Below are 24,961 nucleotides of genomic sequence, written 5' to 3' on the forward strand. Positions count from 1 at the left end.
CCTTTAAGGAGCTATTTACTTACATCTAATACTGATATTTATGCATAAATGGTTTCCATAGTCATGACACAAAAATAGACACCCGTCGGTCAGCTGACCAACTGACAAACTCCTACACATCCTTGAATGTCCTACTTAATTAGCTCATCTTCAATAACCACTCCAGTACAGTTGATCACTTCTTGTTTATCATTGTACTTACTAGCACTCAATAGATGCTATTACATTATTAAACACAAATTCTTTATATTGGAATATTAGAGTCTTTGAAAAAATTACCCTGAAACGCAAAGGCAAGGTCTTTGAGGCAACGGGGCATAGTCCAAAGGACTGGGCTTTGTGATCAGTAGACCTGGCCTAGACCAGAGTGCCACTGTGTCCTGCCTAGAGCAAATTCTCTCCCAGCTTCAGTTTATACAGTGGGAATAATAGCTACTATAAATTATTATAATTGTTATTCTTCCTGCAGCCTTCCCCATCTCAGGTAATACCGACTCCATTTCTCTAGTTGCTCGGGTACACTTTAATCCCTTTAATAAATTTCACTTCATTTTTTTGAGTTAGTTTCTCAGTGGTTGTTCTACGACTTACCATATATACATTAACTCATCAGAAACAGCTTCAGATTTATACCAATTCCAGTGATATACAAAACATTACCCCTATATAGCTCTATTCTCTCTTCCCCGCTTTTATGCTACTACTGTTAATACATAGTACAACAATGTATGTTACAAACTCGACAATGTATTATAACTATTACTTTATACTATGTCTGGAAGAAGCTGAGAGGAGAGCAAGTATATATTTATAGTTTGCCATATCAACCTTCCTATTTACCATTTTTTGGTTTTCATTTTTTCTGCTGGATTCGAGTGATGAGCTAATTCCACACCCGGCCCCACCCCAGGCTTGTTTTTGCTGTTATTTCTTCATTCTCCATTTCATAACTTGGCTTGACTATTCTAGTAAGGCCTGTTGTATCTGCAGCACGAGCCTTCGGTGTCGCATTCCCACGATGGCTCTAGCGGGGCTCTCTGGCTCTTTCCCGGACCTGTTAAGCTGTCTGCCTCTGCTGATATTACACCCAGCTGGTGGGCTCCACTAACTGCTAGCTGATCGTGCTATTATTTTTGATCATGCCCTGGGGCATAAATTACTCCACAGTCTGATCCAATAAATTCGGGCTCCTTCAAGGCTAGTTTTTGAGGCCAGTGTGTGAGGCTTGTTCTGATCTCAGAAGGGTTCTTCACAGTTGACTATTTTTCTGGTGCTCTGGCAAACCAGCTATCCATTTGAATTCATATTTGGGTACAGAGCAAAGTGAAGGTTGAGAGTCACTTTTTTCCATATAGCTATCCAGTTGTCCCAGCACTGACTTCTTTCCCCATGAAGTTGCTCTGTCGCATTTGTCAAAAATCAAACGACCACATAAGTGTGAGTCTATTTCTGGAGCCCCTATTCTACTCCACTGACCGATATGTCTCATACTGTCTTGATTACTGTGCCTTTATAGTAAGTATGAAATCAGATCATTTAAGCCTTCTTTAAGACTAGATGGGCCACTCTAGCTCTTTCATTTTTACATAGGAATTTTAGAGTTGGCTTACAAAAATTCATGGTTGGATTTTAATTCGGACAGTTTTGCATCTATAGTTCAATTTAGGGAGAATTGACATGTTAACAATATTGAGTTTTCCAACCCATGAATATGGTATACCTCTCTATTAATCAAGTTTTAATTTCTCTCAGCAACGTATTTTACAGAGTAAAATTTCTAAGTATTTTATGTGAAAACAAATCATACTGTAAAGAATATTTTTAAATGTCATTTTCTAGTTGTTTGATGCTAGTAGACAGAAATATATCTTTTTCATTTTTATTTTGAAATAATTACAAATTTACAGAAAATAAGTATAATACATAAAACTTTTTTCATGAACCATCTAAGTTGTCAACTTGATATCCCATCACTCATGTATACTTTCATTAGTATTTCATACCACAACATAATCATTTAAAAATCAAGAAATTAACATGAATGTATTATGATCATCTAGTCCTCAACCCTTAATTCAACCCTAGTTGTTCATAAAATGTCTTTTATGGCACAAAGTTCCAGCTCTGAATTAAATGTTAACTTTAGTTCATACATTTACTTTCTTCAATTTGTAATAATTCCTTGGTCTTTCCTGACTTCCACAACCTTGACACTTTGAAGAGTACAGGCCTGGTATTTTGTGGACGGTCCCACGATTTGACTTCGTCCCACGTTCCTCCATGATCACACGCAGGTGTGCGTCGCTGGGAGGAAAATCACGGAAGCGACACTAAGTTCCTGGTGCAGCCTCTCAGGTGGAGCGCGATTTCAGTTCATCCTAATGCTGACTTTCGCTTTGATCATTAGAGTTAGGTAGGTTTCCTTGGCTTTGCTACCATAAAGTTACCTATTTCGCCTTTATAATTAGTAATCTTTGAGAGGTATTTTGGAACTATGGACTACCCCAACCCAAATCACACACTCAATTTATTTACATCTGAATGGACTCACAGTTTCCCATTTTACTTAATGGGTTAAAATTTACTACTATTATTTATTTTTGATTCTTACTCCTATGGTATGGCTCTTCTAGAATTATGGTGAAAATCTGGTGCTGTTTACCCAGTCTCTGTACCTTGAGAGGAACTCAACTCCAAACTCTGTCTCCCCTGTGGTGGCGGCTGCTGAAACCTTTGCTTGGCTCTTCCAGGTACCAGTACTCAGGTCTCGCCCCAGGCACTCGCTGTGAGAAGCCGGTCGATGTATATGGATTTCTGAACTACCTCACCTCTGTTTCTCTTCGTTCCAGAACCCGCTTCCCCCAGAATTTGCAGCTACTCTGTTAGCAACTCTACCTTCTGACTCCTCAGCCTTGTAAGACTCACTTCTAGACTACGTTTCGACCTCTTATTCTGCATAGCCTTGGAAAGAAGTACTTTCAGCAGTCAAGAACACAGGTCTTTCATGTCAGAAAGTATAAATATCCTAGCTATACCATCTATCGGTTGTATGACTTTGAGCAAGTTGCTTAATCTCTTTGAATCTAAAACCATATTTACAAAGAACAATATGTTTTCACGGGGTTTGTTCTTTCATTGAACAAAACAGACAGTAATCTCCATCCTAGTACAGCTTATATTCCAGCTGGAGGAGAAAAACATAAATAAATGAGATACTGTTGGCTGTTGGAAGATGATTACTATGGAAAAAATAGCACAGATAAAGGCAGACAGGGAGTGCCAGGGTGGAGGTGAGGGTGGTATTTTAATAAGGGTGGTCAGTACACCGAGGTGACTTTTGAGCAAAGACTTTAAGGTGAGGACATGAGCTGAGCAGGTATCTGGGGGAGACTGTCCTGGGAAAAGTAATGACGAGCTCAAAGACCCTGAGGCGGGAGAGGGCCTGGTATATTCGAGGATCAGGAAGGAGGCCAGCGTGGCTACAACAGAGCGAATGAGGGAAAAGCAGTAGGAAAGCCAAGGTCACAGAAGTGGTGAGCACTGGGGCAGCCTGTGTAGGTCCTGCAGACCATTTCTGGGGCTGCTCTATCTTCCAGGTACAACATATTACGATCTGAGTGAACGGTGTGGCCCCTGGAGGTGGGCAGCACAGTTTTGGGCCATTATAAGGATTTCATCTCTGAATGAAATGGGAAACCTTGGGAGGATTCTGAGTAGAACGGTGAGAAATGATGGTGGTGACCAGAAGGAATGTGACAGCAGCGGTGGTGGTACGGCAGACCCAGCCTTACCTGAGCACCAGAAAAGGTGCAGCTGCTGTTACCTGCGATGGGGAGGCTGCAGGAAGAACAGGTTTAGAAGGGACAACCCAGAGCTCACTTTTGGATATGAGGAATACACAGCATCTGACAAAAAGCTCAATAAGTGGTGGTCATCACCACCTTCTAAGGCTGTTAAGAGGTTCAAGGGAGCCCTACCAGAGCCTTTTCAGAGGAACAGGAAGACAGATGTCTTATGGCCAGTTTTAGCGCATTAAGAAGGTCCCACGAACCATTCTGAAAGTGCTTCATGTAAACTCCTTGAAATTATGTGCAACTTTGTCCAATATATTAAGCGTATGTGCATTCTTCTGAGAGGAGAAGGTCCACAGCTTTTGTCAGATTTCCTCATGGAGTTGTAAGACAAAAAAAGTTCAGGGAACATCACCCTAAAGAAGGCATTATAAATTTGAATGAAAAGGTTCCTATCAAGTTTACTTACGAACCAACCAGTGAGTGCTGACTGCCAGAACATGGGAAATTTGTGAGTAGCATCGTACGGCTGGCCAGCACCATAAACTTTTCAACACAGTGTGTGCACATGTGTGCGTGTGCACACACATACACACACGCATGCACACCCAGCACCAGCTTCTCTTGAGCACTTAGCTCACTGTCTCCTGACTTCTATTATTGCCTAGCATAGCTGTCTTGGAGCTTATCTGCATTTAGAATTGGACTCGTGAGGTTCAGAGCTTTAAAAAGTGAAATGGAGCAAGGGGTTCCTCAATTTCAACAAGCTCTCTGAGTTCTGAGGACGTGCTGGAACTGCATTTCTGGTGTCTTTACACCTCCGTGTTTATCTAGAAATCCAGTAACTCTGTAAGGTTGGGGCTTGCCCTTGAAACTAGAAACGACCTAGCCAGGCAGTGAAACAATGAATAAAATTTAGAAAAGACTAGAGGGGTATTATTCCATTGAAGTCGAACATTTTTATTCTCTCAGAAGAGAACATCAGAACCAGGAATGAACGCAGACCCTGGGACAGAGCTAGTAGTGGCTCAATACGGTCAGGGATGTCATGAAAACCCAGAGCCCTGCTGACAGCTGAGAGTTAGGTTAACTCAAGGAATTCTTCCCCACGCCCCTTTCCATTAGGCATAAATTACATAAAAGACTTCTTAAAACCCTCAGACCGAATAAAGCACCTGAGTGGAAACTGCCTACTGCTAGAATTACTTAAGGTCCACTCTGCCTGGTGGGTTCTTGATCCGTGCCATCCGTCTGATTAATGTTCCTGTCAAAATCAGGAACCCTGAATAACGTTCCTGTCAAAATCAGGGATTCATCAGATTTCTAGAAATTACATTTCTCAAGTCTTTGCCTATTTCTTCCATAATAAATTACAAATGTGAGCTTTTTGTTTTGTTTTTAAAGCCAATGCTGTTTTTATTCTCTTTATGATAGGGAAACTGTCAGAAACAGCATGAGAATTTCAGTTTTAATTGATATTTCTAAGGCTTTCGCCTCTGTGGACATCATAATGAAAAGGAACTTAGTGCTGACTCACGACTCAGTCCCGGCCACTGCTGTTTGTACCGAAGCGGCATCTTAATAACCATTCAATCAGGGCAAGTGGGGAAGGACCCCTGACAGGTAAGAAGTGATGTGAAACAGGGCTTTGGCTACCCTCCATTGCATTCTGCATCTTAACACAGCTCACTGCGTTTCAGACTAGGCAAAGAAGTAATAACTAGAGATACTGTGCACTTTCTATGGGCCTGTCCTATTTAGATATGGCTATGAATCTGATCACCATAAACAATGTCTGAGGTAGGTACTATTATAACAGCATTATCCCCACAGAAAACAGGATAACCTCTAGAGAACAGTGAAACTCAGAGAGGTTAAATAAATTATCCAGAGCTGCATACCATGTTAGGGAGAGAATAAGCAGTATGAACACAGGCAGTCCGACTGCAAAGACAGTGATTTTTGAGGCTGCATTAGAACCGCCCCGTTCCCCTCTCCATATAGTTTACTGTTACTAGGAGCAGCCTCATCAGGTGGCTGGTCTTGATAATACTGTCAGAAAAACTGCCTTAAGATCAACTTTTCTGTCCTTCAAATATTTAAATGTTCTTCAAATATTGTCCTTCAAATATTCAATTATTTTATACATTTGGTCATATAATTTCACTGTCTCACACGCTTTTCACAATTAAGTTTTGGAGGTTTCATCAGAATGTCACAGTACTCAAAAGTCAACATTCTTGGGGAGTTATACTGAGGTATTCTTTCATGGCCACACTAAACAATGTTTCAATCTCTTTTTGAGAATGCGCCAAGCTAAAATTATCACTGACATATTTATGGCACAGAATTTAAGAGTCAATTTATGTCTTATAGGAGAGGACCCAGGGCTATTCTTTCAAAAAAAGTCTTGGCCTTGTCTACAGGCTCCTAAATTTTTCCTAAGAGGTTTTCACCTTAAACTACCTCCCCGTTAAAGTGTAAATATCTGAATTGGGCAACATACAAGAGCTACATTCTAAATTCTTGCCAGAGATTAGAAGTTCAAATTGTTTGCAGTCCAAATCTCACGTCAAATGCCCAGTTGTACGAAATAATGCATACAGAGGACAATTTATGTAATCTCTACATCTTTCTGAATATGCTGTAATGGCTTTGGACAAAGTCAGAGCAGGACAGAGCTACAAACTTGGATAACACCGTTTTAGAAAAATTATATTCTAATCTTGCACCACAGGCTTACATTATAAGGGACAGTGGCATCAAACATGGCATTGGTCCGGGAGGGCTGATGAAAATCATTCATTTTATCTGCGCCCTGTTAAAGAAATTTTTCCTAGGTCACAATGCCTTGCCCCTGTGATTTATTTATTTTTTAAAATTTATCTTGATATAATTTCAAACTTATAAAAAATATTTACAAAACCAATTGTTAATATTTTGCTTCATTTGCTTTAGTATTCTCTGTTTTTACATATGGGTGTGTTTCTCCTGAGCCGGCTGAGAATAAGCTGGGGACATCATGTTCCTATTCCTCGATCCTTCAGTGTGCCTCTCCTAAGAAAAAGGACATTCTTTCGTATAATCAGAGCACAACTGTCAATGTCGGAAACTGTAACTATGATAAAAATACTACTATCTAATTGACGCTCCCTATTCAAATTTTGTCATTTGCCCCCAATTAGCGCTCTTTGTAGCTACTTTTGTCCAGTCCAGGATCTAGTTTATGATCACACAACACACTGGCCTATTAGAGCTCTTCAGCCTGGAACGCTCAGTCTTTCTTTCTGACACTGACATCTTTGAAGAAGCTAGGCCAGTTAATTTGAAGACCATCCTTCAATTTGGGTTGTATCTAATGTTTCCTCATGATTAGATGCAGGTTACGTATTCTTTGAAGGAATATCAATGAAATGATGTTACCTGTCTTAGGACATATCAGGAAGCATGTTATTGACGTGCGGTCGCTAAGTAGTATTTGCCAGGTTTCTACGATAACGTTACTATGTCCCCCTTGAAATTAACTGGTAAAGTGTGGGGAGATGAGTCGAGGTTATGTAAAAATATGCTGTTCCTCATGGAACTAGCACCCATCCTTCTAGAATCCAATGACGGTTTTCTGACTCCGCCATTCCTTCTCTACGTTGGCTGGCATTCTCCCATGACGAAGAGCTTTCTCTTCACCCCATTTATTGCACTTTCTTTCTGTCACAAGATGGTCCAGTTTCACCTTGAACTTTTCTAAGCTTCATTTAAATACAGCCACCACTTATGGATCACTATCTGCCAGGGGTAGTACTGAACACTTTACATGTGTCAGATCTTATGACAGAGACCTTAACCAAGACAGGAGTTGGAGGGCCTGTGGGAGGAGCTCTCATGCCCTATGTCGATTTTGAAAGCCATACAGAAGGAACTGTATGGTTACGACAGAGCTCAATGGTTATAACAGCCCTTCCTCTTCCCCCAGAAAAGAATTTCCTTCTTCTTGCTCTCTCTACTTGCACTTGGCTTGCCATGGCTGTACGTATTGCACTGCAATCCTTTCTTTTTCTCCAGTAAATCCTTTCTGTTGAAGGAATGCCTAGACTTTTTGTTCATCGTTGACCCATGCATCATCCCATTTAAGCCAAATGACTCCAGGCAGATGGGAAAGCAAAGTCAGAGAGATGAAGTGGCTTGTCTACTAGGAAATACTGAAATTCAGAGCTGAACTCAAGTTAGTATTTAAGTACAGAGCAGGGAAAGAAAAACACAAGTTCTCAGAAGAGTGAGTGGATTATTTAGATTCATTGGAGCACAGGTGTGAGAGCACAAGAGAAAAAGACAGACTAAGGCTGGGGTCAGACTGTTTCAAAAGCCAGACTATGGAATTTAGATTGTATCCTCTTCAAGTAAAATGGGAGTCAATGGGAGACGTTAAGCAGTGGGGTGACCCAATTGTGGCTATGTGTTAAAAAAAAAAACTAATTAAATAATAATATAAACTGGAAAAGATCAAGAGAGGTCAAAAACTGGACATTACGACCATCTAATTTTCTGCTATTAGAAATAATGCTGTTTCTCCTGATACACCAAAGAGGCCAGTATACATGGGCCAAGTTACGTAGAGTAATGAAATCAGGTGGTTCCTCCACCTACCAGCTTGGTAGCCTTGGGTACCTCCAGACACCACGAGCCTAGGAAACTGCATTTGTAAAACAAAGATGATAATCCATACCTTCAAGGGCTGCTCGCAAAAACTGAATGAAATCATCTATGGAAAATGCTAAGAGTAGTGCCTGATACCAAGCAAGTACTACAAAAACTAAACGTTACTGGTCAAATATCCGTGGTGACAGAAAGAAATCTAATTACGGGCGGTGAACACACAATGCAATATTATATATATGCATGCCTTACTGTTAAACTGTACATCTGAAACTTACTGGATTTTGTTAACTAATGTCACCATAATAAAGTTTTAAAAAACCCCTAAATATTACAATAAAAAATATTTGCTACCTTTATCTCAACCTCCTTTGTGACTCTGGACACAAGTCCAGGATTTTTGCCTACAGTCAACTTTACTTTATATTGACATTCTCACTTTTAATAATTAGAATAATAAAAGCAAGAAAACGCCATAAGAAATATCTTTGTACATACATTTTATGCACTTGAGCAGGTACAGATTAATAGGACAGATTCCTGAAACTAAAATGCTGAGTCGCAACATACTCACATACCAAATTTTGATAACAGCTATGAATTTTTTATAAGTATTTCCCCCAAAAAAGCTATAGCCATTGATATACCCCACCAACAGTGATTGAATGCCTTAAAAGTTCTTACTAACTCTTGTTATTATCATTATCTTTAATTTTTACTAATCTGACAGGCGTTTCCAAGATACATAAATTTTTAAGGTGCAAAAGAAAGAAGAGAGAATGAAAATCAGTTTGCAGCAGCCAGATGATACCGTGTCAGTGGAAGCAAAGACTTATTCTGATCGTAACTGAAGAGCAGAAGGGACCATCAACAGTCCATCTTCATGACAATAATTACACAGAAACAAGTAAATCTGATATGTTCTCGGAGGCCATGAGGCACATTTCGTCATTGTGACTTCCAAAAAAGTTTATCAGTTTATAATTATATTGAGATTTACTTGTTACAGTCCATACAGTGGAATACCTACCTTACTCTGACGCTGGAACAGACTACTGGCCTCTAGATTAAACTAAAAGAAACTCTCCTGTTATATGAAAAAGGTTATATCTCAATTCTTTTGTATTTTGCTAAATTATCTTCTTTGGATATAGAATGGCTCATTCTCTATCTATAAAAGAGGAATATAAATAATTCCAACTTAAATATAAGATTGTTATGAGGATTAAATGAGCTATCAAGGGTTAAGCCTGGGCCTTATATACAGTAAGCACTTATTACATGGTGGCTGTTAGCTATTGTTATTATTTGTAGACATCAATTACAATTTATAGGATTGAAAAATATTGACAAGTTTAATTGTAATAATTTTAAAATAAAATTAAAATTTATGGTGTCCCGACTTATCTACTGCCTCAATGTAAGCGTAATTTCAAAGCTTAGAAATACTTAACATATATTTCTATAAAGTACTGTGAGGTTCTAACTAGTTTTAGTCAGTATTAAGCTAAAGAGAAATTTTCTTATATAACTGCTATTTCAGTGAAATACTCAAGTTTTAAAATTGCAGAGATATCTGGTTTTTATTCAAGTGCAATTAACTTGCTTTCAAAGATTTTCATGTGACGGTGGTTGGAGGGCCAGATGAAGCACTCTGGTGCCATGTCTTTAAGAAGCATAAAAATAACAGTACCACAGATTTTACAACACTACCATCCTTCCTAAATCCAGCAAGTCCCATCTCTTCTCTTCTTCCTTTCATGGCAAAACTGCTTTAAAGAGTGGTCTACGTGTCTGACCTGACTCCTCACCCTCTGCGTCGCCTCCTGTTGCTCCTTAACAAATTACTAAAGACTTGGTAGCTGAAAACACCACAAACTTATCATTTTATGTTATAGAAGTCTGGGATGGGTGTCACGGGGCTAAAATCAGGATGTTAGCAGGGCTGCATTTATTCTGCAAGCTCTAAGGTAAAGTCTGTTTGTTTGCCTTTTCCAGATTTAAGCTGCTGCCAGCATTCCTTGGCTCACGGCCCTGTCCTGCCCTGTCAAGCAATGGCAGTTGACCTCTTATCAACTCACGTAGGTATGAATCTCAAATTCTCTTATTAGAATTTGTCTTTCTCATATTTCTTTTTATGGTGGCACCTTTCAAAGAGCAAACTGTCGTCAGTCCCATACTTCCCCCGATTCAGACGCCACCGCTGCCCCACTCTCTACCATGCACTGTTTGTCTCATTTTGTTTTATTTCATTTATTTTGTTTTTGTTTTTATAAGGTTACCCTACCATCCATCATATTTTCTTCTTGTTTTCAGGACAGCACACTTTGTGTGTGTGTGTGTGTGTCTGTCTGTCTGTCTGTCTTTCCTTCTCTCTGTGAGAATAGAAAGGTGGGTAGATTTTGGAGGAGGGATAAAGAGCTTTTAAACTAATAAATTTGTTTTTTAAAACAGTGACTTAATCTTGAGAACTTGAACTGAAGACCTCCACAAAATTTCCAGGATTCTAGCAACTGCCTAAGACAAAATTATTTATAAGAATTCTGACAGTATCTTTATAGGGTTTTCATTAATAATACCATATTGTATATTTGAAAGTTGCTAACAGATCTTAAAAGTTATCATCACAAGAAAAAAAACTTGTAACCATGTAAAGTGATAGATGTTAACTAAAAACTTACTGTGGTGACCACTTTCCAAAATATACATGTATCAAATCCTTACATTGTAGACCTTAAACTAATATGTTATACATCAATTATACCTCAATAAGACTAGGAAAAATACATCTTATGGGTTTAACATTAGGGTAAACAGCATCTGCTTTCAATCAATATTATTACTTTCTAAGTAAATATTTAATTACAATTGACCCTTGAACAACATGAGTTTGAACTGCGTGGGTCCACTTATATGTTAATTTTTTTCAATAAATATATTGGAACAATTTTTTGGAGGTTTGAGACAACTTGAAAAAACTTGCATGTGACCTGTGTAACCTTAAATTATCAAAAAAATTAAGAGTAAGGTATGTCGTGAATACATAAAATATATGTACATGTTTTCCTTATGATTTTAACAACATTTCCTCCAGCTTACTTTATGGTAACAGTACAGTATATAATACATATCACATACAAAATATGTGTTAATCAAATGTTTATGTCATCAGTAAGGCCCCTGGTCAACAGTGGACTATTAGTAGCTCAGTTTTTATGGAGTCAAGTTATATGCAAATGTATGATTCTGCAAGGGGTCAGCCCCTAACCACAACATTGTTCAAGGGTGAAATGTATTTACATTTCACAACAAAAAATCAGGCGTTCAAAGTCACTTGTAAATATTTGCAACAACAACTTCTATTCACACTGTTAACATCACTGCTGAAAAGCCGTGACACTAGCTCATTAAGAACGTAAAACAAATTTGCTTTGTTGAGAAGGAACATAGTACATCATGGGTCGGCAGAGGGGAGTTTCAGCTCAAGACCTCTGCACATCTGATATAACTCATTGTTGAACCCAGAAACCTCGCCATTGTTTACGGTTTATGTGCTTCTATTAATAGATGGAGAAACTGAAATCCACTGGAAATGCCAACTCTCATAAGCCTTGAAGTATTATAGAAAACTACAGAAACTACCTAAGCAGCGCTATTTTCCACTGAGGATGCAAAGTGATAACCGCGGCAAGAGCTGGTCGACTTTTTAAGGCTATGTCTCTTTCATGCGATCTCATGGAACTCAACGGCCAGGAGAGGAAGTAACAGTTAACTGACAGAAAGAAGGGCTAAATCTTACATCTCCTACTTGCAAGGAAAGATTCTCCATTCTGATTTCACTCTCCAAACACCTACTTATTTCTAGTCATACTCTGAATGACCTCGGGTCATCTAACCTTTGTAGCTCAAATTCTCTTATTTAGAATTTCTCTCTCACATGTTTCTTCTTATGGTGACATCTTCCAAAGAGCTAACTGTTATCAGTCACATATTTGCCCATGATTCAGATCCCACCTCCATCTTGTCTTCCACCATGCACTGTTACTTGGTCTTATTTTGTTTTTTCCTACAAATTTTTCTTTTCCTTCAGATATGCCTCACATTAATTCCCGCACTTTCTGGTTTTCATTTCTACCTACTCTTCCTCCTCCAGACCACCTAAGTCTCTCTTGATGGCTCTTTTTTCTTGTCTTATATCTAAAGCATAGTCTTAACATGATGCATCACGCACACCTGAATGTTTTTTCTTTTTAATGCCATGCCAGTTACCTCACTTTTCTTTTGGGTTTAGCTCAACATTCTAATAGCGCCTCCTGCAAATGCATTCCAGCTTATCCAAATCATCGTAAAGTTCTGACTAAGATATATCTATATATCAGTTTCGTGAATTAATCGTATTTACTTCAAAGCAAGGAAGCTCCTTCAGTTACTGTCTGTCTTGCTATATACGACAGACTGTGATGTATCATAAACCATTCTGTTCCCATCTTAGCAAGTATCCTCTCCCTTGCAATTTTTAAGATGAAATTAATATTCGAAAGTAAAACTTTCATATTTTAAATACCTTTTAACTCATACTAACAGGATGACTCATGATGACAGAACTGTCTATGAGGCTGGGGTGGCATTCATTACTGAGAATGTTACTTAGCATCACCTTTATAAATACCTTTGTGCTTAGCTTCTTTAGTGTCTTATAAATTCTACTGATTAATCTGACAGTTTAAACAGTCATAGATCAGCTGGTGTTTTGACAAAATTACCACTATCAAGATCAGCAAATACCAAAAAAAAACTTGTTTACAGATTATTTTCCGCATAGAATTCCTTCCCACTGTTACTTGAAATGAATACAATTTTTAAGAGAATAGATGAAAATATTTTTATATTTCTTGTTGTAACCAGGCAGAGGTACAGAAAAAGTTATAAAAGGAGGTATGATCTCCATGTTATAAGATCTGGAATGGCTAAAAAAATATATAAAGGAGAAAATGCATCAAATCCATATGATGCCATCAGGTATAAATTAAATCAGAGCCTAAAAAGATATTAATGATGTAGAATGTTTTAAAAATGTGATTTATAACAGATGAGTTTACGGGAGGGGTCAATGAATTACAGCCCAGAGGCCAAATCTAATCCACTGCTACTGACCCTTGATTTAGAGACCATATAAATGAATGGAAGGCAATGACAACTAAACAAAGCATATTATAAAAAACAATTATACATACTCAGTTCTGACAGAAATGCTATATTCCATATCTGGCAAATGTCAAAGGTAAGTATCTGTCAAGACAATACTAACATGATAATAATCTTATCATTTGGAGAAGCCTGTTGTAATCAGGCAAATTTTATCCTCAAGGAACAAGTCTGGTCAAGAAATTTCCAGTGAGCCATAAAACCCTGGAAGGTAACAGCAACCTGGAACTGAATCTCCGCATCCGCATCTGCTCCCAAACATCTTAGAAAACAGCAAGAATGGGTGTAAACCGCCACTGATCTCCACTTTCAGCAAAACTTAGAGACAAAGAAATCCCATACACACCAATGCCGTGCCGTGGGAAGGCTGAAAAGCAACTTAAGCGTCCACTGATAAATGAATAAAGAAAACATGCTGCGTATGTACAATGGGATATTATTCAGCCCTAAAAAAAGAATGAAATCTTGCCATTTGCAACAACGTGGATGGACCTGAAGGGCATCATGCTAAGTGAGATAAGTCAGACAGAGAAAATACAAATACCATATGATTTCACTTATATGTGGAGTCTTAAAAAAAAAAATCAAAAAACCCTAAGCTCATAGATATAGAGAACGGCTTGCTGGTTGCCACCACAGGTGGGGTAAATGCGTAAAGGGGGTCAAAAGGTACAAACTAGTTATGAAATAAATAAATCATGGGGATATCATGTACGTCATGATGACTATAGTTAGTAATACTGTACGGTGTATTTGAAAATTGCTGAGAGGAAATCCTCAAAGTTCTCATCACAACGGCAGCAATAAAATTCTGTAACTGTGTACGGCGACAGAGATTAACTAGACCTATTGTGGTGATCGTTTTTCAGTATATAAAACTATCGAATCATTATGTTATACACCTGAAACTAATATAATGTTGTGTGTCCATTATACCTCAATTTAAAAAAATCTTAGAAAAAAAGAAATGAAGTCTATTCCCTACCCATTAACCCTGGGTGGGTCCTGTGTTAGCGGTGAGGCTGTCTCAGGGGATGCGCAGCCTCTGCCCCTGCCCCGCTGGCAGCCATGAGCTGCTCTGATACTGCCACGCTATACATTGAACCCAGGCCAAACTGGCAGAGATCTGCCAGCCAACCCACAGAATCATGAGAAAATAAGTCATTGTTTAAGCAACTAAATTTTAAAGTGGTTTGTTATCCAGAAATAAATAACTTGTACCACTAGGTATTAAATAAAATGAAAATTTATTAACCAACAAAGGTAGACCATTAACTGAAAAAAAAAAATTTGGTCACAAATTGTATGTACAGCACAACCTCATTTTGATAAAACATACATACACGCATGCAGACACATAGACAAAAAGATCTGGAAGGATATATACTAAGTAATAAAAGGGATATATAATGAGGTAAACTCTAAGTAGTGAAAATAGATTTTTCTTTCCTTATTTTTGTTTTTCTATATCTTCTAGATGCATATATATGCTTTTGCAGTAACAAAAGTTTAAAAAAATTTTTTAAAAAGGTCTATAGTATTCATCAGACAAAAATTCAGCTGAGTCCCTGATGAGCTCGACATGTAAATTCTTGCTATTAATCTCTAATAGTACAAAAAAAAATTCAATAAAGTTGGCTAATCGATAAACCTTTAGAGACAGTTATGGGCTGAACTGTGTCCCTCTCAAATTCATATACTGAAGCCCTAACCGTGAGCACCTCAGAATGTGACTTTATTTGGAGACAGAGCCTTTAAAGAGGTGATTAGGTTCTTAAAATGAGGCCATGAGGGTGGGCCCTAATTTGACCTGATACGATGATCCGTGTTCTTACAAGAAGAGGAAATTTCAACAAAAGCAGCACCAGGGCTGCGAATGCACAGGGGAGCGGCCATGTGCAAAGGCGGCAAGAGGGTGGCGTCTGCGAGCCAAGGAGAAAAGCCTGGATCGGATTCTTTGCTTATGCCCCTCAGAAAAAGCCAACCCTGCCAGCACCTTGATCTTGGACTTCCAGGTGCCAGGACTGTGAGAAAAGGAAAAGCCACCCAGTCTGTGACCATTCGTGATGGGAGCCCGAGCAGACCAAGGCAGGGCCTAAGTATACAGCTCAGTAATTGGAAAACTGACTTAGTGTATATTGTACTCACTTGCAAACAAAAAAACTGAACCATATGAAGTTTTTAATAAAGTCCTGTTCCAGATTTCTGAAAAGTTTTACCTTTAAAGTCAAACAGCAGCTATAAACATGTGCAAAGAAAAATTATATCAAACCTATCTATGCGGTGAGGAGGTGGGGGGCACGCTTTCTAAACGTACCGCCTCACTTATGATGGAACAAACATGTCGTCCAGGCCGCATTCTACTCTTAAGCTGATACAAGAAATGGGTTTTCTTGTTTTACTTTGTATTTATTTATGGGCCACTGACGAAGAACAAAAATAATGGAGAACCAACAACTAAAGACCAACATTATCAAGAACTATTTTTTCCTAATCAAATACAAAATATTTCAGTCATCTACTTTTAAATGAAAACATTATTTACAAAAACCACACTACTTACAAGAAACAATTAAAAAAAGACCGAGTACAGTTAAGGTGTGAGAGAACAGAAAAGACAGAGAGAGAGAAGTTGTGATGTGGAGGTGCAGAGTCCCGGCATTTGGGTTCTTAGGCTTTTGGCTCGCTCTAGCTGTACGATTTGGGCACACGATTTAACTTTTATGAGCTGGTTTACTGCAAAGGAAGCAGCTTAAACAAGATCATCATTTCTCAACCAGGCTCCATGGCCTCCTTAAGGCTTTGTTGGAAATTCTGGTACGGTGAGGCACAGAAATAAACTGGTAGGACTTGGTGCCCTTAAACTCAGAGCTACTCAGTTCTATGAATGTTTTTGTTTTCATTTGAGGGCAGGATTCTGCTACTAAAAATGTTAGACACCAGTGTATTAAAATGTTCTGTCCCCTACAACCCACTGGGTAAATATTCTGAAGAAACACGTATTTAAAAATCAGTTAACAACATAGCTGAGCAGATATACGCAGGAGGCAGAATGATGAGCCAAACGACATTGACCTGCTGGAACGACAGGAAGGGCTGACGCTAGCGGGGGCTCTGATAGGGCAGGCGAGATCGTGGCTCATGTGACAAAAGATTCAGGATCGTTAGGTGAGATGGCGAACACTGCAAATGAGCTGGACGTGGAACTCGACTCAAAAAGTAAATGCAGTTTTAGGCAATCGCTGATAAAAGTATAATTTCTAAAATGAGAACATTCCATTAAATTGCCAAATATATATTTAAAAGCCTGTTTGTACTAGTACTAACGAAAGAATACAAGCAGTTTTGTTTGGCAAACTTTGATATGAGTCAGACCTGAGGTCCAATCTTCATTCTCAAGCTTATACAACACGGGTAACATCAGGAAATGCAGCTTCCAGAACCTTCAGCGGCACTAATGAGGGGGTTTTGGCAGCACTGTTGTGGGGTCAGTAGTACTGTGGATAATACCCAGCGTAGCACGGGCATCCCGTAGGCACTCAAGAAATAACTAATGCTTACGGAGCACTATGTGAAATTCTATCTCATCTAATCCTCAGAAGAGTTTGATGACAGGGAATCATAATACTTAAATGCAAATTATCACAAGAATGGGACTAAAACTGTAACAGATGAAATGCTCCATGACGGCACAGCGCGACACTGGAAGTCTTGCCATTTACTTCTAGTAGAACAGGAAATAGCGCAACTTTTCTACAAAGCAGTCTGGAGATATGCACAGGGGACATTTCCGAAGTTCATATGCCATAGTCCAAGTCAATTTAGGAAAGGAAAAAATTCAAAAAGTGCCGTGGGTACAAATGGGAGTGATCAAAGGGTCGACTGACTGGTAGGTATCTCTACGATGCAGTTTCTTCACCAGGAAAGCAAAGCATCTCTAAAAATAGAAATTTTTAATTTCTTTTTTATTTTTCCCAATTACCGATTTCCATAAATATTCCCTTGTCAGCCCAAACCTGCACATTCCCAAGAACTCCTAACGCCGATATTGTGCCCACGTCACTACTCAGCTTCTCACATTTGAAGGAAGCACGCTGCCCAGGGAAGCAGATGGCTCGAGTGTTTCTTAAGCTTAATAATGGAGCGTGGAACAGAAGTAGATAAATTCCCTCAGGTTGGGAAGTCCCAAATCCAGAGCAATTCATGATGTTCAAGGAAACGCCACCACAGATAGAAAAATGAAAGTCAAAGTAGTCATTTCTTCAAAGTTCAAAGTATGTTATTCTTTGAGTACATTACAACTCAAGGCTCTCCCGCCACCCCCCAGAAAAAGTTCCCATAAAAAGTCTGACGAAAACTGACACTTACCTAAAATGAGATGAAGTTTGGTTTCTGTCTGGAAGGCATAGTGCAACGTCACCAGAAACGGCGACTGCCTGATGTGCTCCAGGACCTGTCGCTCCGTCTTCGTGTGCTCTGTGGTTTTGGCCTTCTGAACTATTGTTGCCTTTTTCAAAACCTTCATGGCATACAGCTTTCCGGTATCGTGACCACTTATTTTACGAACTAGAAATACTTTTCCATAAGCTGAAAATGAAAAAAGAATGAAAAGAATGACAATGCTCTACGGGCAGAACGGTAATTTACTGGCGGCTGGAAGTTACTATGCACAAAAAGAAAACACTCTCTGAATGAAAAAGTAGCCTTAATGCTGTTTCGAATTGCTCTTTGATAGATTTCTTCAATTTCATGCCAAACATATTTCTAGGTCTAACCCCCAGGATCTGCATATCTAACCACTGCTGCCAAAGTTATGCTTTTGCTCTTTTACTGCTATTCTCTCCTCAATATTTTTAGCTGTAGGAAACTAGCTGTTATTATGGTCAATTAACCACAATCCAATTCTGGAATAACTAGGACATTTTAGACATCAGATAAAACCTCTAGGTTTTGCTCTTGATATAAACAAATGAAAACAGTTCTTAAGAATCTCATACACGTATTTGAATCAAGTACCCCTCTATATTTATTTTAAAAATCTAAAGCAATATTTTAGATAAACTGATATTTTAAGTAAGCTGATATTTTATATAAACAAAAGAAATCTTTAGATTAAAAAAAAAACCATTAAAAGATCTTAAATTGCAAGCAATCTGACAGAAACTTCTTTACATCTCTGGGTTGTAATTCATGGCTTAGTAGGTCAATCTCGCCGCAGTTTCCCAGTGTAAAGGCTCAGTTGGACAATTCCTATGTGTGGTGCAGGTATCTGCATTTAATTCCCTAGAGAAAGGGGCTGGGGGAGGGCAGGAAGAGGTGGGAGGAAGAGGGAGGAGGAAGGACAGGCAAAAATCCTGGGAGAGGGAAGGCACAGGTGCCCAATTCACCCCTACAAGGTATAATAAGTTCTCTTTCCTTTTAAAAATGCAAATGAGTCCTGGGATTGGTAAGCCCAGTCCCACTTTTGAGGTTAACACCCTTTAATCAGACCATTCTGGGTAAAGTCTGAGTTGTGATCCAGACCAGTGCTTCCATATACTCTGCCCACACCTCTCCAGGATTTAGCACATAATTCTGTTCTAATCCACCCACAAGAATAAGAGAGATTTAAAGGAAAAGTTCTTGTACTCTGTAGGTTACTCAGTTCAGTACTTTGGGAAGTGAATTAGAACAGACACATGATATACAATGGATCAGTGAATGACTATAATACTCCTGGGAAAGAGGAAAACCAGCACTTATTAAGGACTTGCTGTGCCAGGCTCTGTGCTAAACATATTCCACATATCGATTCACTTAATCCTCAGAAGAGTCAATGGTGGTACTTTTAGTAATTACATTTTACAGATGAGGAAATGGGTTCAGCACACCTACGGAACTGGCCAAAAGACTGGGCTAAGAACTGGCAGAACTGATTCAAAGGCAAGTAGTGTGATGCCAGAGACCGCATTCTTAACCATAAATGAATAAAAAAATGATTCTTCATGAATACTAGAAATCGATGCTCTGAGTTTTAACAAAATCAGCACCATAAACATACTGAACACATTCTGGAATTGAGAAAAAGTTCACAAATGTTTGTGTCTTTGTAAATAATGTCTGTATTATTGTAAATAAAAGAATTATAGATTGGAATTTTAGTAAGGCAGAAGTGAACCAAAAGAGAAAACTTTTAGAACCTAATCAATTAACTGTTATCCATCTGTCCTTTCCAACATAGAAAATCGTTCTTTACCACTGAAAAAAGATGCTATTCAGCATCTTCCTAGCACTCACATTTGCCTTCAGCACAGGTTTGACCATGCAGCAGACAGAAGGGAGTTAGCACCTAATGTCTAGTACTTGTCAAGAACTTTAGAGATGTTAACTCGTTCGATTCCTATAACGTCCCCATAAGAAGTGAGGAGGGGTATCTCCATTTTACAGACAACGAAACAGAAGTGGAGAAGAGTTGAGTCACTTGCCCAAGGTCACGCTTGCCCGTCTGGCCCAACTCTGGAGCCCACACTGACTCCCAGAAGTGAATGGCCTCACTGGCAAACAAATAAGGAGCCAGACATTAAACGGAAGTCACAAAGCGAATTAGGTGTCAAAATGGTGGAATGGACACAGGACTACTGCTTTTAAGAGGAGATTTCGTAAGGTAGTCCATTTTATTGGCAGGGGAATCTAAATATTGGAAAATGTTTCTTAGACTGAACGGAAACAGACCTTTTTAATACTATTCATCATGTGTCCTTCTATATTCTTTGGATTTATAAAAAAATTATTACCCTCTCCTATGAGATAATTTTTTAAATATTTAAAAACATGATCATGCCATCTCATCTATGCAAAATGTCCTTATTCCTTAAACCAAACTTAAAGTAAATGACTTTGAAACTTCTTATCACTAGGAAGTTCCACTGATGTGCTCTGTGAGTTTGTAAATATTTTTTATTTCTTTTCTGTTTGTTATTTTAACGTTGTATTTCACTCCAAATAAGTGAGGTAGCACAGGATGCTAACATATGTGGGTCAAATAATAAATCATCCTTATTGCCACATTATATGCTTGCTATATGGTCAAATAATAAACTGTCATCATCCTTGCCAGGTAATAATATCCAGAAGTTTTCCAATAATATGAGCCAAAGACAATATATCCTGCCAATATAATTATTTTCATCCATCAGAAAATGTCAGGGAAAAAAGTACGATGAAGCCCACAAATCTTTTGTTTTTACTTCTATAATTGCCATGATTAACGAAAGCCACACAATGTAGGTGCCAACAGATGCTTATGTAACACAATTCAAGGAGTGCCTTACAACATTCCAAACAACAACTATTTCAGACAAACAGGATCTTAATTATGAGTAGGCTGCCTAACTAAAACATAGCTGCTTCCAAACAGCCTTGTTTTTGAAGCAGCCATGAGGCTGCTTATCACACTGCAAAGAGGGAAGAAAATATATTTACTACCAGAGAGACGAAGAAACCACCTTCCCTGGCCTGGCTAAGCTGGTCTGCAGATTAGTACAGAGGGAGAAAGGGAAGGAGTCCTTGTTGAATAGTTCCATCGACTCCACCATCACCTACGCGTTTTCCAATATTTTAAGAGGGGCCACTGAAAGTGGAATTGGTGGCAATGTTATTTCCTTTTAGTCTGCAACTAGATAAATGACTGCCTTTTTTCTAGCACAGCCAGTTCCTGGCTTTCATTAGTTGTATGTGTGCTGATGTCGTTAAAGAATTCCTATTTTGAAAGCATCTTTTGGGAACAGCAAAGGCTACTAATGGTGAAAACTCTTCGGGCCAAAAAAGATAAACGAAAGTACTTTCTGCTCAGATGGGCCCCTCAAATGGCTGTTTAGCAGCACATGTGCAATGCTGCTTAGGTAAAGGGACAAAGCATCGTGCTTCAGCGTGATTCTGATTTCTGCTTCATATGCAATGGTTTCGAACACTCTATTAGCAATCTTCACAGACATCTTGTACAGCTTATCAATTTCCTCAGAGCCAAGGCCTTTACAAGATATCCTGAGAAAAAATAAGAGGAGAGGGCATGGAGTTCACTGGTCTCCCAAAGGCCCAGCGCTGCAGCCCTTGATTGAACCTGAGGTGAAGTTCTACTTATTTTGCGATTGAGGGAAAGTAAATTCTAAGAAGAAAGGAGAAGAAAGATTAATTCCTGACTTAGCTTAACAGACATCTGTGAGCTTATAAATGAGGTAAATCTTTCAACTCTAGGCCCTACCGACACCATTTCTGCTGAAAACCTGTGTGCTCTCACAGCCAAGCAGCCCTTTCAGAAGAGAGAACTTCGTAAACTTTCCATAGCAGCAGAAAGACTTCCATGGGTTGGAAGAAAACTACAGATATTTTATGAAAGTTACTTCCGTTCCAGCCGAAATGTGGATTTATAATTCTGCTCTAGCTGACACAGCACAGTGCTGACAAACCTTGCTGACAACAATCTCAATGGCTGGATGATAAGGCAATGATGTAGAAACAACTGAACAGTATCAGAGGAAAATGTCCAGTTCCTCTGAGTAGGTCTCAGTTTGCTTTTCCAAATGTGAGATTCCTCTTCCATTTGCCACAATTATCACCACGAACCAGGTTTTTAATACTTGTTGTCATAATAAAGACAAGTTAAAAGTGACTTACAGTTCAAAAACAAGGCGGCGTTCATGCTGCCTGTCACATCAAAAGCCGCTGCGCCATTTCAACCCCTTTTTCAAGCTAAACAAAAGCAGGCCTCTCACTGAAATTTATTTTGAGCATAAACTAATATTTTCATTTTATTTGTCAAATATGAATTCATTAAACATTTTTAGGAAGTAGCCTTTAACATCGGCATTTAAATGATAAGATCGGTTTATTAAAAATACTTATTTTTATGGTCTGTCTATAAAAACAATCAACTTACAATGCCATCAATTAAATGCATGCAAAATGTGTATATGTCTGCATGCACTGTTCTGAAGGAAAAGGTTAAGAACTATTGTTCCAGGAGGCCTCTGGTTTATTTCCTTTATCACAGTTCTCGCCTAAAACATGTTGCTCTCACTGAGATCTGAGTGGCTCAAACACTGTGAGGTCACTGTTTCCTGTCATTCTTTTATTAATGCTGCTTAAAAGTGTTTACATTGTACACACTGCCTACCAGCCATGTCACACTTTGGGTCCATCCCAAACCCGTAGCATAAACTACTGGACTTGAACTACTGCTTTTTGTAACATGGCAGAAACTCTTAGTCACTTCCACGGAGACAACTCCCAGGACTAACTGATACTCCGCTGCTCTCCTGTAAAACACACTGCCACACGCTGGAGGCTGTAACCTGTTCACTCTCGCGCGTCTGTCCCCATGCAGTTCAGTCGTCTGCTTCACATCAGTCACTGATACTCACTGCCCTACCTGTTCACGCCTGTTGTATGTGTTATTCGTATTACATGATTTAACTAAATATTACATAACCACGGAAATGTAAATATGAAAGAAAAGGAAAAAATGAGGTTGAATGCTTTGGAAGAACTAGATGAAAGCAAGACACTTCAAAAGGACCGCTGAAGAATTAGGTGTGGGTGAAACGATTATAAAAGGCTGGGGAAAAATTATGAAAATCAAAAAGGATTTCGAACGCAGATTACTTGAAATGTGTCTGGTTTTCACTCCACTTTAAAGAATCTGAAACTTAATTTTAAATGATGCATTACAAGTGTGGTTTATGCAAAATAAACCATTGTTTAAGAACTTGTTCTCAAAAAGTCTTGTGCCTACACCCAAAGACTGGCAAGTGAATACATATTTATATGTTTTAAGTGAAAAGTAATATGTTCAAAGTACATATTTATATATATGTGTGTGTATATATATCCCTTTAAAATAATTTTCCACTTTAACCCATATTTTTTGATGAACCACAAGTACTAATCATGTCACATGAGAAGAGTTTCCACCAACTAAAATTCGTAGTCATCCCTGCTGGAGTTCACCCCTCTCATCCTTCCCGATTACTGGAATCTCGTTGGAGGTGATTTGGCCATCAGCCACACTAGCTTTGCCTCTCAGCTTGCTTTCACCCTCAATCTGGTAAATATACCTTTGTATTGTCTTCTAAATTGTTGACAAAAATATAACTCTTTTGGCTCTAAACACTTGATTTCCCATTGCTCTTAAAATAAAGAGAATCTGTAATATAATCTAAATCATCTGGCTCCTACCTACCTCTCTCCACCTTCTCACTATCTCGTTTAGCTAACTTCTTCAGACATCCAGCCTTTCCTGACTTCCCAGACTAGTATAATTCCTCTAATTTTATGCTCTCATAACACCATGCATTCTCTGTCACAGAAATTATCAAAAACATGAATTTTCATTTATTTGTGTGACTGCTTCATTAGTTAACTTCCACTGAACCATAAATTTCACAAAATCATAAACTATGTCTGATTTTACTCATTTTGTATCATTAGCAAGTAACTCTGGAGCTGGCACATCATGGAAACTCAAACAATGATGAATTCATGAAAAAAAATATGAACAAACAAGCTAGCAAACAGGAAAAGGCCAAAGAAAGAGCTCTACAGCGTACAGCCAAATACCCACTTCTCAGCTGGCAATTTTGATCTAAAGTTCAAGATACCGGTAACGCAGATGCATAGCACAGAGCTATCCCCAGCCAGCTTTACAGAAGGAATTATGAGCTCTCATGAAGTAATCTCTCTTAATTTGTGTATTAAATATGATACCTGACAATACTCCCTGGTGAAAGTGAACTAGGGAAACCTCGCTGTCCCCATTCTGGAATAGGAAACTATCTTTACACAGGGACATCTCTATATGGCCACTGCTTCGTATTCCGCCACAACTACATAAGAACAAATTACAATGCCTGGCCACATCCCTTCTTTCTCATATATAATTTAACTTGGGGGGACGATTTCTATCTTTCCACATGTGAAAAGTCCTGGGCACTGACCATCCACCCGTCTTTCCCTCCCTCTTCCCCCGTAGCACTTCATTTGCCCTAAGACAGCAGTGTCAGAAATGGAACCAAATGAGAAATATATTCTTGAAACTCTAAATTCCACTTGTCCTGCCCTTAGAAACTGGCATCTATGTTAACAGGCCAGCTGAACATACATGGTACGTAATGCTGGAGGGGTGAATATCAAGCCCCTGTAAAAGCACCGTCATGGGAGGGATTGTCACAGAAGCTGCTTCATGTCTTGTTATTCGGCACACTCAGGACACAGGAAGCAAACACCCAGACCTCAGCGGTGAAAATGACCACTGATCACATGAAACTGACCACATGAAGAGG

General features: G+C 38.8%; 1 protein-coding gene across 1 annotated transcript in view; it reads right to left on the bottom strand.

Moving 5' to 3' along the window:
* RPS6KA5 (ribosomal protein S6 kinase A5) overlaps positions 1–24,961 on the bottom strand; it is a 96,781-nt gene that overhangs the window by 59,989 nt on the left and 11,831 nt on the right. Inside the window, exon 2 of the mRNA XM_015599783.2 lies at positions 18,015–18,233. Within this exon, the coding sequence (XP_015455269.1) occupies positions 18,015–18,171 (157 nt within the window). The 5' untranslated portion in view covers positions 18,172–18,233. The remainder of the gene's footprint in view (positions 1–18,014; positions 18,234–24,961) is intronic.

The sequence above is a fragment of the Pteropus alecto genome, unplaced genomic scaffold (genome assembly GCF_000325575.1).
Source record: "Pteropus alecto unplaced genomic scaffold, ASM32557v1 scaffold8, whole genome shotgun sequence".
NCBI lineage: Eukaryota > Metazoa > Chordata > Mammalia > Chiroptera > Pteropodidae > Pteropus > Pteropus alecto.